The sequence below is a fragment of the Chaetura pelagica genome, unplaced genomic scaffold (assembly GCF_000747805.2).
Source record: "Chaetura pelagica isolate M959 unplaced genomic scaffold, ChaPel_1.0 scaffold31, whole genome shotgun sequence".
Taxonomy (NCBI): Eukaryota; Metazoa; Chordata; class Aves; order Apodiformes; family Apodidae; genus Chaetura; species Chaetura pelagica.
The window spans coordinates 2,378,855-2,392,053 of NW_009952481.1; the positions used below are offsets into that span (position 1 = coordinate 2,378,855).

General features: G+C 42.7%; 1 protein-coding gene across 1 annotated transcript in view; it reads right to left on the minus strand.

The window, feature by feature from the left end:
• IL7R (interleukin 7 receptor) overlaps nt 1-10,370 on the minus strand; it is a 15,251-nt gene extending 4,881 nt beyond the window's left edge. Inside the window, exons 1-4 of the mRNA XM_010008756.1 lie at nt 10,155-10,370; nt 4,637-4,775; nt 3,102-3,256; nt 1,341-1,495 (exon numbers count right to left, since the gene is read on the minus strand). Of these exons, the coding sequence (XP_010007058.1) occupies nt 1,341-1,495; nt 3,102-3,256; nt 4,637-4,775; nt 10,155-10,254 (549 nt within the window). The 5' untranslated portion in view covers nt 10,255-10,370. The remainder of the gene's footprint in view (nt 1-1,340; nt 1,496-3,101; nt 3,257-4,636; nt 4,776-10,154) is intronic.
• Nucleotides 10,371-13,199: the final 2,829 nt, after the last annotated feature.

Here is a 13,199-nt window from a genome sequence, read left to right on the forward strand (position 1 = left end):
ATTCCTGCAGCACTGTGATGTCTGCTCTGTGTCTTATTATTCTAAAGGTGGTCATCACAGCGTCAGCCTGGTCCATCAGCAAGGTAATCCAGACAGTATCAAGAAGACAGACTAATGCTGGGTAAAAGCTCTTTGGGAAGCAGCTGGAAGTATTATCTGTGCTAGGCAACTGCTGATACTTCAGTGGAAAATAAGTATTTCCCTGGCAAGGCTCTGACTAGAGAGGGGGAAAATACTCTTGTGCGGCATAAAGAGACAACTTCTGAAAGAGCAGGTACAGGAAATAAGCTGAAATCCCACAGTGCAGCTCTGGTGCTCTGTATTTCAGTATATTTTTTGCCTGAATCCTTTTCTTTCTCTAGTTACAGCTCTCCTTTGTTCCCTCTGTAAAAATCAGATATAAACCCTATTTCCAAACACTTCCCATCTCGTCAACTGTTTGCATGGCTGCTCTTGTGACAGGAGACACAGAGGTCTCACAGGCATGTGCAGCCCAAAGCATGATATGAGGGTGGGAGAACTGTGGGACTGCACCTGGAGCCTGGAAAGCCTCAGGGGAAAACGGACATGAAGAAACTCTTGCTAAGTAAGAAAGGAGTCATGTGATTTACTGACTGATGAGCTCAGAAAATAAGAGAAAAACCACCAAAGCAAAAAAGCAAGACATCCAAACACTTGGATTCGTTACATTATCTCTTCTCTTCCCTCAGCAAAGTACAAGTGAATTAAACTTTGTTAGCCCAGACAAGGACTTAACAGACATGGGTGCTTTGTCTGGAATAGTTTTGAATGATGAAATTTAAAAATGGCAAATCATAGAATGGCTTGAGTTGGAAGGGACCTTAAAGAACATCTAGTTCCAACCCTCCTTGGGCAGCGACACCTCCCACTAGACCAGGTTACTCAGAGCCCCATCCATCCTGGCCTTGAACACTTCCAGAGATGGGGTAGCCACAACTTCCATGAGAAACCTGTGCCAGTGTCTCTTCATCTTCACAGTAAAGAATTTGATACGAATGTCTAACCTAAATCTATCCTGCTTCAGCTTAAAGGTGTTCCTTCTCTTTCTATCACTAATGCTCTTATAAAAAGTCCTTCTTTAGCTTTCCTGTAGACCCTTCAGGTACTGGGAGGTGCTCCCTGGAGCCTTCTCTTCTCCAGGCTGAACAGCCCCAACTCTGTCAGCCTGTCTTCATAGGAGAGTTGATCCTTTCCAAGTTTTCAGCTCGAGAACTGTAAAAATACAGGTTTGGGGGAGGGGGTAGGGGTGCTTTGACATGATTTCTGACAATGTTTAATTTCAGAAATGAGTGTAAGCTCACTGATACATCACTGCTTACCTTCCAAGTACCTGCTTCCTGCCGATAGGCCGTTTGGTGTATTAATTTGTCCTTTAAGTACTTTTTCCAGAAGTGTGGTGTACTATAATGAATAAGATATTCATTTGCTTCCTTCTGGTATGTGACGTTTATACCAAATGGTACTTCAGGCTTAACTGCAAATGATAACAAACCAGGACGTAACAGGAGTAGAAAAATGTTACTACAAAATGAAAAGGTATTTAAAAATAATAATTAAAAAATCCACTCCAAGTTACACCCCCTGCAGGGTGACCCAACTTGAGTGAGAGCTGTCCTGAACTGCAAAAGCCTCCTGCTGAGCTCTAGCTCACCCTTACACCTTGGTCCTGAGAGGGTCTTGGGTTTGACCTTCTGGAACAGCAGTGTGGCCAGCAGGGCTGGCTCTTCCTAGGGATGTGACATTCAGTCTTGGAAAGCAGTTCCTGATCAGTCCCACCCCTGTAGTAGCCCTGCTTGAAGACCTGAAATTCAGTCCCTCTAAGCTGGGGTCCGAGAGACTCCTTGGCACAACCCCTCACTGCTCTTGCAGAAAGGCAATGGGAAGTTAACTGGGTACAGATACAGCTGCTCGTGGACATCGTAGGCAGGGGGACAGAGGAAGGCACAAAGCACAACAGTACTGGGTATAGCAGACGGGGCTGTGGCTTCAGGCGCTTGCTATGAGCACCTGACCTGGTCTGCAGCAGGAGACTGTCAGTTGATCATCTGTGCAGTTACACCAAGTCTGAAAAACAAGCCCGTGCTGAATGTGCCTGAGGTCTGCAGTGACCTGTGTCTGTGACACTGAGGGTACCTGAATGTGCCATGTGAAGAACACTGTCTCTCACAGGAGCAGAGCCCACACCTCTCTGCTCTCAGGAAAATACCTCTAGCCAGAAACTGTGCTCGCACCTGCAACTCCCAAATATTTAATCCTTTCATGCTGAGCCCACAGTTTCTAGAGCAGAGCCAACCAGAGATGGTCAAGGCTGGCCCATAAACTGAGAGGTAATGTAAAATTATTACAAAATTACTGCACTGGGTAAAAATGTTTCATAATAAGGGAATGTCACAGAGCCTGTTGTACAAGGAAGGCAAAGCAATGTGGCACCAGAGCAGATCAGAGCTGCCCCACATGGGCTTCTTTGCAGCCCTTAAATAAGACCAGCTCCCAAACTTCATTTCAGTTCCCTGTTTCTGTCCTCTGGCAGATCCCTAGCGTGGCTTTGTGGAGCACATTCATGGGCTCTTGGTGTCCCTGCTGTGCTGCAGGATGTCTGAGCATCTTGTTCAGACAGCAAGCTCTACCAAGAAGCAAGGTGTGAAAAAGTGAGATCTTGAAACCTTACAGTCCCTGTGCTACTGAGCTCACACTAGACTTGGAGTGGTCAGTCCTGAAACTGCACAAACCCTAGTAAGAGATTAACAAAATGTCCCTGTTTGTCAGTTCACCCATGCTCAGGAACAGCTGTCACCCACGTGCATGACTCGGTCTATGTCCAGGTTTGGGCAGAGTGTTACAATAAACCAGACAGAGCTGCATGTTTTGAATGAAGGTTACTCATGTTTGTCTTTGAAGCTAGGGGAACACCATATTCTGCCAACACCCCAATCCAGGCTCCATGCTCCTCTAGGACATTATTTTATACTGTCTATGTTGTCCAGATTGATGTTTAGGCCTTGTGCTGGACCATTCCTGCCACCCCCTCCTCCCAGCCCAGTAGCCAGTGTTTCTTAAGAAAGTCTAAAATATTGTCTCACCAATATCAGTTATAACCAGACTTTTGCAGACCAGCCTCTTCATCTCAGATTCCATGCAAATATCTTTATTTGACAGTATATCAGTGAATTTTAAGAAATATGCATCTTCCTGTTTCTCCATATTGAAGCACACGTAATTGCTATCTTCCTTGGTACTGTTGACCAAAGTGACATAATGTTAGTTTCTTCTCAGTCTTACTATAAGAGACTAATCCTGGTTGCTCATTTCACATTAATTGAAGTGAGACTCTATGTGAAATAAGAAAAAAAATGCCATGCAAACAAAGAGTTTAAAAGATTGATAGTGTTTTTCCTTGTGGTCTTTGAAAACGAGAATCAAGTGATATGAGTCACAGTAAGAGTCCTAGGGCTCTCCAAGAGGGGGAAAAAAAAAAAAAAAAAAAAAGGTAATTATTACATTGGAGATTTATGTGTTAAAATCCTTTCTATCTTTAAAAATTATCTCACTGCTGACATTTAAAAATAGAGGGTCACAGTTTGGATGTTCTCTCAAGATAAAGAGAAATTTCCTACTGACCAAAATGGTAGCAAGTATGGGGTAAACATGAAGGATTCATAGGACACAGTTTCAGAGGTAGAAATACATCTGTGTGTGACTGATATATCTCTGTGTGACTCCTGTTTGAGGACTATCATAAAATTTCAGTCCAAATCCAGAATCAACCCCACGAATTAGAAAATTCTAATACACTAGGTGGAAAAAAATAAGTAGCAATTAGAATACCAAGATGAAAAAAAAGAAAAATTACTTATTTTTCTGTCTGCTTCAGAACTTTCAGCTTCAGGAAAAACAGGTAAAAGGAAAAGCAGAAGTATGCTACAGAGACAAAATCTGAACCTCTTCAGTAGTTGAACCAGTTCAAAAAAACGTTGAAAAGAGTTTCAAGGTCTCAATAAGAAGTGGAGACAGCTCATCTGTTTTGTAACTCTTTAGTTTTTGTATACTTGTTTTTAGGTGTTTTTTGTGTGCCCGTATATGTGAAGACAATTGCTTAAATTTTTATTTGGCTTAGATAAAGGCATTATGCTCTGCCTTGTATGATTTTTCCTTCAGTGGAAAATAAGTCTTGCCAAAGAATTTTTTGTGGAAAGGGTGTGCCTCTTCAAAAACAATTTTACTTTTCACTTCATAAAGTCTAGGTTTGTTTTGGTTTAAAATATAATTTAATTTAAAGGAAAAAATGCTCTTATCTCATTTTGGGCTACATCTGTAATAACAGATCTAACAGAGCAACAGAGGCAATATCAGGTATCAGGACTATTAGAGACATTATAATGATCATTACAGACTCTTCCGTCTGTTTGGGTTATTTTTCTTATTAGGGAGTTATGTTCTGTTTCAGTAAACTTTTCTTCTTTACTGAATATAGTATTAAAACTTGGTAAAACACTCTGAAGCATAATTTTACTGCTTCGCTGCTCCTTTTTCCCAGCATATGATGGCAGTGTGACTCACTGATGCTTAATATTTTGCTTCCCAGAAGTTTACCAAAGGACGGACTGACAGCACTTACCACAGGGCCAGGGTATAGTTAGTGTTGTGAAGAGGCAGCTCGGTAAAATTGCATGTCAGGCTACTGTAGGAATTATTAAATTCCAGCTGGCTGAAGCAGTTGATGTTAAAATTGTCTAGTTCATCATCTCCAGAAGTCCCTAAAGAGAGATTCTCAGGATGTTACTGAAGCAAACCTCTGAGTGTGTTCAGTTTGCAGCTCCATTGTATAGGAGGTTGTTTCTTTACATGGTTGCCTGAAAGGAAGAGGATCAACCCACCTGTTTTATAAAGAGCAAAGAAAGCTTGTTCAAAATGAAATTAAAAGCCACTTGTGCCTTTCAAGGTTCCTCTCCCTACATGCCCACCTACTTACCACGCACAAAGGTACAATCTGCATCATCAGTCTGTGAACTATAAAAAGACATAGAATTGCAGATGATTTGATCAGATGAGACACTCTGTGTCTATTCTTTTCTATTAATCATGGACAAAGGGGCACTGATGTCAACATGGAAACTGCTGCAAAGAAGTCCCAGTGTCAAGTTCAAACCAGAGAATAGTTATGGTCCACTCTGCAGTTCAATTCCTCCTAAGTTTGACTCTGGAGAAGTCTCATTTTTAAAGTTACAGATTATCTTTATACCAAGATAAAAACATGACCTGCTCTATCTGAAAATAATCTCAGAACTTTCTCAAACGGGTTTTCCTGTCAGGAACAGCAAAACGTTGCTCTCCTTGGGCACGTGAAGGGGAGCAAGACGTGTTCATGATGCCTGTTGAGAAGCAGAATATTGAAGTCAAGGATCAAACACTCTTGAAAATAAACAGAACAGAAACTTGCACTGAGGGATATTCTTGGCAGTTACTGCCAGAGGTGTCTGAGGCAGAGGCTCAGGGCTAGTGTCTGCTTAAGATTAAGGGCTATTTTCAATGGGAGTTATTTGTATGGGAAGTTTAGTTCAGGCCAGCCTGAAAGTACATTAAACAACTTGTAGCTTTGAAGCAGCAGATCCACATCCAGGGATGCTGCTGCCACTGCTGGACCTGCATCAGGACCATGAGTGTAGCAGGTGGCCAAGAGTACACCAAGCAGCCCCCTCCTGCCCCTGCTCTGCCTCTGCTGTGAAAGTCTGGCCAGTTGTCAGGTTCTTGAGAGGACTGGAAAATGATATGGGTGGTTTTCGGAAAGTAACAGTATTTTGATGCCATGAGGCAATTAAGCGCCATTTTGATTGTACTGCAAAAGTTTTCTGAAATGTCACAAATTTGGGCTCTGGAGGGAAAGCTCAGTCTTTCTGCCAGAATGCATGGCTTCCTGCAAATTTGCTTCTGTGACTCATAAAAAAATCACGATTTGACAAAGAGCATATGTCTCAGGTCCTACACATGTATGAGGTCAATGAAACAAAAACTGATGGTTCTGAGAGGAGTCCTCTCCGGTGAAAACTTCTAGTTCAGCCTCATTTAATGAAATCTCACTAACCCGAGCCAAACCAACAGCTCTTTCTCCTTTTACTGATGGTTAGAGGTAGCTGTGATGATACATAATCCTGTTCCCCATGTCCAGGGACTATTCCCAACCCTATTCTTCGTCCTTTTCTACCCATTCCTCACATGTGCCTTTGCTGTGCAGGGCACCTTCTGCAGTGAGAACAAGAACTTTGCTTCTCTGGGGATATCAGTGACTCATACTCAAAAACTGTAGGGAACTACTCATGGAAGAAAATGATCCTTATCTCTGCTGTCACCCAGGCGAATCGGATCACTGAGGGGTGACCAGCTGCTTGGATATCCCGATTCATAATGATGTCCTACGGCCAATCCTTGCCCAGCATGGGAGCACATCTGAAGATCCAAAATGGTCATGGCTTGTCAGCAGGGTGAAAGCAGGGGACAGTTTTTTGATTGCTTTAAAATGTAAGTAAAGAGCATCACCCCACAGGCTTGCTGTCAGCAGTGTTTCCTCCCAACCTTGGAGCCGAGGTGCATCTGGAGTCAGGTTTTGAGTAAGAGAAAAAAATTCAGAAGGTAGATCAATCCCCCAAGCTAAAAATTAGTGGCCATTTGCCACCAGGAGCCACCAGTGCTGAGAAGCAGTTACTGGTCCTCTCACTGCAGCTCTGGTGAGGTCTGTCCCAAGGGGAGCCCAGCTTTCCTTGAGGGACAACAAAGCACTGTGTCTTCCACCAGTGCTGCTGCTTTGAGGGGATAACCTGTGCAGCACAGACATGGACAAAGCAGGTGCTGTCCAAAGCCACTCTGACCATCACATTCAAAAGAGACACACAGAGGTCAGTGCAACACCAGAACAAGACCAGCAGCATTTCCACGCAGGTAAGTCTTGACCAATGCAACCCTGGACCATCCAGGGAGACACACATGTACAGAAATGTGTATTACATAAAGTTACGGAGTTGTGGGTAAAAATGTGTGCATATAGATAGATATATATTTAAAATTCAGGAGATAACAAGTAAGCTGAAATTAATATGAATAAAAAGGAAAAACCCACATATTTTATATAGAGAGGTACACCTGAAACTGACATGGACAGATAGGTCACATTTTATGCCACTCTAAGAGTTTACTTGCAGCTACCAGAAAACTGATTTATTTATAATCAACTACCTCAAGACAAGATTAAAATTTCCTAGTTAGGATGACTAACCTTCCTTTTTAGAAGACAGACTGCTTGGTGCTCTCTTTATATGCAAACTCCATATACCAGATTTTGCATGAACATACAAAACTGATATTCAGCATACCAGAAAAAAACTCCTTCAGCTGTCTGCTACTATTTTGCTGAAAAGGGACAGAACATTTAATTCACTCTATCAGGATGACTGCAAAATGAGAAGCAAGAAAAAGGTTTTGTCTTGCAGTTCAAACAGACATTTAATGTTCAGCCAGTGGATCCTACAGTTCACTGTAGGATCCACACTGCGAGGAAAGCTGATTTTGCTTCTTTGACACTGAACTTTCATATTGTTATTATGTGGTTCCTTATTTGACAAAATAACATCCTAACAATAGAATATATTATAATTAAGCCTCATGAATGATGTTAAGTAAGCAATTTGAAATGCTTCTTCTGCTATTGTTCCTCTGTTTGTTGACAGTAATTTTTTTCTCTGACATTAATATGCACATAGACTCAGTTACATTTCTTTCCTAAACCTCACAACCACCACGCACAAATGTATTTGCTACGTAAATGGTTTTGATGACTCCAACATGACTCACATTGCTAGGGACTCTTTACACAATGAAAACCTTACAAGATTTAAATTTTTATCTTTTGAAGCCCAGAGCAGGCAGAGCCCTGAGCCTGGCTGTGATGAAACCAAGGCAGGGCTTGAGACGGGCCAATTCTAGAGGGAGAAAAACTGCTCTTGTAGGTACAGCCATGGCAGGACCTTCACAGCAACAGTCTCTTGGGTTTGGACAACAACCAGCAGCATAGTTGAAATCACAGGAGGAATCTCATCAGCCTTTATTGAGAGCAAATTGCTCACAGAGGCTATGGACATGCCTCAGCTTTAAGCGCTGAAGCCACTGGGACTAACCACAAAGTGTGAAACCAAAGGCACTGCTAAGCACCTGCAGGAGCAGTGAGTAAATTTCCAAAGTCAGCAAAGTGCCACTCTCCACGGACAGGGGCACACAAAATCACCAGTTCTGATCTGAGTCAGGCAGGACTTGTTTTAATTACAGCAGTTTTGATGTGGTTTGGATGAACCATAGCAGTCCAGGTATGAGGACTGCTGAAGCCACCTGTCTTGCCCATGAGACCCCAGCAACCTGCTGCCTCCTGCTCCCCCTGTCCATGCTCTCTCACCCCTTCCTGGCTGCCCCTTCTTGGCTCTGCTGGTACTTCTCTTAGGGCTTTTGGGAATCTTCACCGTCTCTGCCATGCTGGGGGACAGTGCCTGGAAGAGCAGTCTGCCCCTCAGAAGAGGGCAAGAGACTAAGGCAAGTGGTATAATGAGCTTTCCCCTCCTTTCTCCATGAGAGAAGGGGTGAGCTCCTGCCTCTGTCATCTGGTGGCATTTTGTCAGGAGGCCAGGGGAGTTGGAAATGGCCAAGAGTGAAAGCCAAACATCCACCACAGGTGATTATAACCTGGATTGTTTAATTTGTTGACCAAACTGAAAAGACTTATAAAGAATGAATAAAAGCTGCTAATTGTGCTCAGTGGGGATTTTCTGGATCTGTTTTTCTTTAATTCTAAGCAAATTGTTGTTTGCTAGCAGTTAGTGACAAGACAAGGGAAGGTCTGGTCATATCTGATTTTGGGAAGCCCAGAAGATTTCAGTAACACCAGTGAAAAAACACTAGCATCAACCATTCACCCTGTAGCCGCTTGCCAAAACCAACTCCATACAGCTGCAGATTGCATAAATAAAAGGAAAATACAAAATCCAAGGTTGTTAGATGCAGTCCGAAGCCACTCCCTGTTTTCTTCTGACTAAAAAACTTATCATGCACATCCCGTCTATGTATGTATGTGTGCATGTACATACATAGCACATGGGAGAATAAGATTCCCTGTCTCTGAGACAACATAAGAACACAGCCATTATGTTCCTAAAAAACAAAAATTGTTTTTCTCCCATGCAATGGAGCCCTAAAACTACCAGTAACTGAGCAACTGCCCAAGTCCTTCAGTGCAACAAGTTCTGTCACTGCTGTTATTATTAGACAAGTGAGGTATTACCAAATCTAGGACTGAATCTGTAAATCCAATTTTTCAGCTCCCTTTTGAGAAAAGGGACAACAGACTGAATCAGTGGGTTTGTTGCTGCTATTTATGTTTTTTTTTACTTGTTATTTTGATACTTCTAAAGAATTTTCACCTCTCTAAATGAGATAATGAGAACTGTAATAAGCCTGAATTTAGACTGTTGAATTAATTTATAATTATTTCTTGAGTAATGGATTAATGGTCTTAACAAGGGACTGTGAAAAAACACTGGCTGAGTTGCTGCTTCAGTCATTCTACAAGGGAGACTGGGACTATCCTCCAGATACACCAGATACAATTGCTTTAAGAAAAAGAAAGAAAAAAGTTTTGCTTTTGGAATGGAAGAGTTTGGGACAAGTTTCAAGCACATTGAAACATTTTATTCAGATGGAACTGCCAAGGGCAGGAGAAGATAGAACCTCACCCGTCTCTGATCACAGGTCAGAGTGATCATGGGCTGCAAAAGAGAGAAATGGTTCCTACTCCCAGGTGTAACTACTCACATGAACACTAGATACAATGAGAGAGGATTAACAGATGTGATTTTGCATGCCCTCTCCATACAGCTGTGGTCTCTTTCAATTCATACAAATTTGCACGTTACAGAGGACAGCAAATTGGAGAATTAAATTAAATAGGTATTCTCCTGCTCCACATCCACCTCAGGTACTGACACTAAGACACTGGAGGCTGAAACAGCAACGCATTTAACCCAGCAGTTGCATTTTGGAGCTCTTAGCTCCAGGTTTTCAAGACCATACACAAGTGGAAAGATGAAGATGAAATGACTCACCATCACCATCTGCTGAGGTGCAACCACTTTCCCCAAAAGTGGTGTGAAGGAACAAGATGAGAAGGCTCAATACTGTACCCGTCTGTGTCATCCTGAGCATGCTGCATGTGTGCTCTACATGTGTGTGTGCGAAACCCGTGCTCACTCACTTTATACCAGAGGCAGAACAAACCCGCTGCCTGATAAAGAGACCACAGGCGAGGGGAAATGTAAACACACTGGCAAGGATGACTGGTGGCAGAGAGCAGGAAGCCAGCCTGAAGATGTTCACAGAACTTTTACTTTGAAACATGCTTCCCACTTCAAAGCTAAGGACCTTCTGGATCAGGCCCACTGAGACATTGGGCCAAATTTGGTCAAGTCCAGCAGGCCGGGAGCAAGTTCCATGGACAGTGGCTCCTCTCTTGGATAGTGGGATTCTCACTGCTGATTTTTCCCAGAGCATAGTTCAGTCCTTTCAACCACTTTCCTCATTGGAACAACACAAGTCCTAGGAAAAAAAAATATAATTAAAAAATATTCCAGTTATGAAACACTGTTATTTATTCTTTAAGTGTTGGCATCAAAAGAAGTGTGACCAGCAGGCAAGGGAGATGATTCTCCTCCTCTACTCCACTCTAGTGACACCCCACCTGGAGTACTGTGTCCAGCTCTGGAGTCCTCAGCACAGGAAAGACATGGATCTGTTGGAGCAATTCCAGAGAAGGGCCACCAAGATAATCAGAGGGCTGGAGCACCTCTGCTATGAAGACAGGCTGAGAGAATTGGAGCTGCTCAGCCTGGAGAAGACTCCAGGGAGACCTTGTAGTGGCCTTCCAGTACCTGAAGGGGCTAGAGGAAAGCTGGGGAGGGACTTCTTACCAGGGTGTGTAGTGATAGGACAAGGGGGGATGTTTTCAAAGTGGAAGAGGGGAGATTTAGGTTAGACATTAGGAAGAAATTCTTTAGGGTGAGGGTGCTGAGACACTGGCACAAGTTACCAGGGAACCTGAGCTGTGGATGCTCATCCCTGGAAGTGTTCAAGGTCAGGTTTCATGGAATTTGGAGTAGCCTGGTCTAGTGGAGGACAACCCTGCCCACAGCAGGGGAGCTGGAAATAGATGGTCTTTCATGGTGCCTTCCAGCTCTAACTGTTCTATGATTCTAGGAATTCCCACACACAGCAGCGCTGACCTAGAAAAGCTGTGATTTAAAAGACTAATCCTGCAAAATCTAGCTCCTGAGAATGAACTGGTAGATCTCTTTTTATTTTTTCAGACTTTAGACAAAACAGAGGCAGAAAGAGGAAGATAAAAGGGTGTTAAATATTTCCTTTGCACAGTTTCTGTGGCTGTACACACCAACGCAGACTGGATTGTAATGCAGGGCCATGTCCACAGCTGACTGATGTGGCTAACTACAAGTGAGCAAGAAGACCTGAAAAAGAGGAGCAAGCTCTGGCACAGCACTGACTGCTCAAAAAAAAAGCTTTATGTCATAAGCATAAAGGAAACTGAGGGTAAAGTTGGTGACAATGCCCGAGAAAACAGAAGAATCATGACACTATAAGGAAACTCAATATGGAAGCCATATCAGCTTTTTCATTTGCAAGGCAATAATTTAAATCATTCATTAAAATGATGAAAGCTCAGCCCTTATGTCTAGAAACATATCTTTCTGCCAGGTCACCTGTTGCCCACAGCAGGGGTCAGTGGATAGCCAAGGGGGTGCTTCTGAGCTACCCTGCCCTGTTTTTAGTGGGAAGTAATGCCCCCCTTTCCACAAGAGCTCAGCAAGACTGCCCAGAAGATGGATCTCCCATACCTGTGCCAAATCCTGTCTTGTGGTAGGACCTTGAGGCTTACCACCAAAGCACTCCCTGAAGATGCACTGAGTCTAGGTAAAAGGGATTTGGATTAAGCAGTCAAAATGTAGGTATTTGCAGTGTATATTCCTATGTCAGACCTTTTCATACTTTTCTCTCATCTAGCCAGTGGAAAGCATGATTTATCTCATCCCAGACATTCAAAAGATGAAATCTAAACTTGTAAATAAATATATTTATCTGCATTGAATACAAAAAGATCCCAAGGTGGGGGAGGAGTTAGATGCCTGCTTGGCAGACCTCTGTGATACCTCATACCCACAATGGCCACCCACACAAAGCCAAGCAGGACCTAGACATGGTGCCAGAGCCAAGGAGCCTTGGCCCAACCAACTCAAGAGTTTGATTTCACTTACAGAAGTATTTGGGGCACTGCCCCATTCACATGCTATCCCTTCAAGAAACTGCATCTTTCAGAGATCTGAGTCAGCTCGGGGGACATCAGAGGTATCTAGACCTCAAATCTCTCTCCCAGGTTTCTTATGCTTGACCCAAGCTTATTGAAGCCAAACTTGAATCAAGAGGATTTGGTTCAGGTGACTTCACACCCCAAAGGTCTACTCCTAACTTGCTTTAGAAAAGATTATTTAAGCATTTCAGCATCTGGGTTAATAATATTCAATATCCTATTATTCTAGAAACTCTCAGTCTTATTTCTACCTCTTTTTCAAACCAGAACTATCAATAAAGGAGGTATCTCCAGTGCGAAATGATCACTATCAGGAAATGACACCTTCTCACTTTAAATTTGTCTTGTTGATAATTGAGTGGGCTACCACTTTGCTTTCTTTTATCTTTTTTTTTTTTTTTTTTTTTTTTTTTTTTTCTTTTTTCCTGTTTCAGCTGGGGCAAACTAAAAGAAAAAGACTTTTCAGACATAACATTTTGGTTGAACTTGAACAATCTTATTATCAGAGCTGTGCTGCTCAGGGGATTTCCAAGTTGTCATAGCTGCCTGGGTGGGGAAATGAGGGACCACAATGAAAAGAAAAAAAAACACCCTAGTATAGAGAAAACCATGAAGCAAAAGTACATTTTGTTTTAATTCTGGGTCTCTGCTTCAAAAGTTTGATTTCCAAGACGAATTTGAATTCATTGGTCTCACCTTGTTGCCTTCCTCTAATGCCTTGGAGATAGGAAACTAAACTTGTGAGAGTCTAAATCTTAGGGCAACTGAAGTG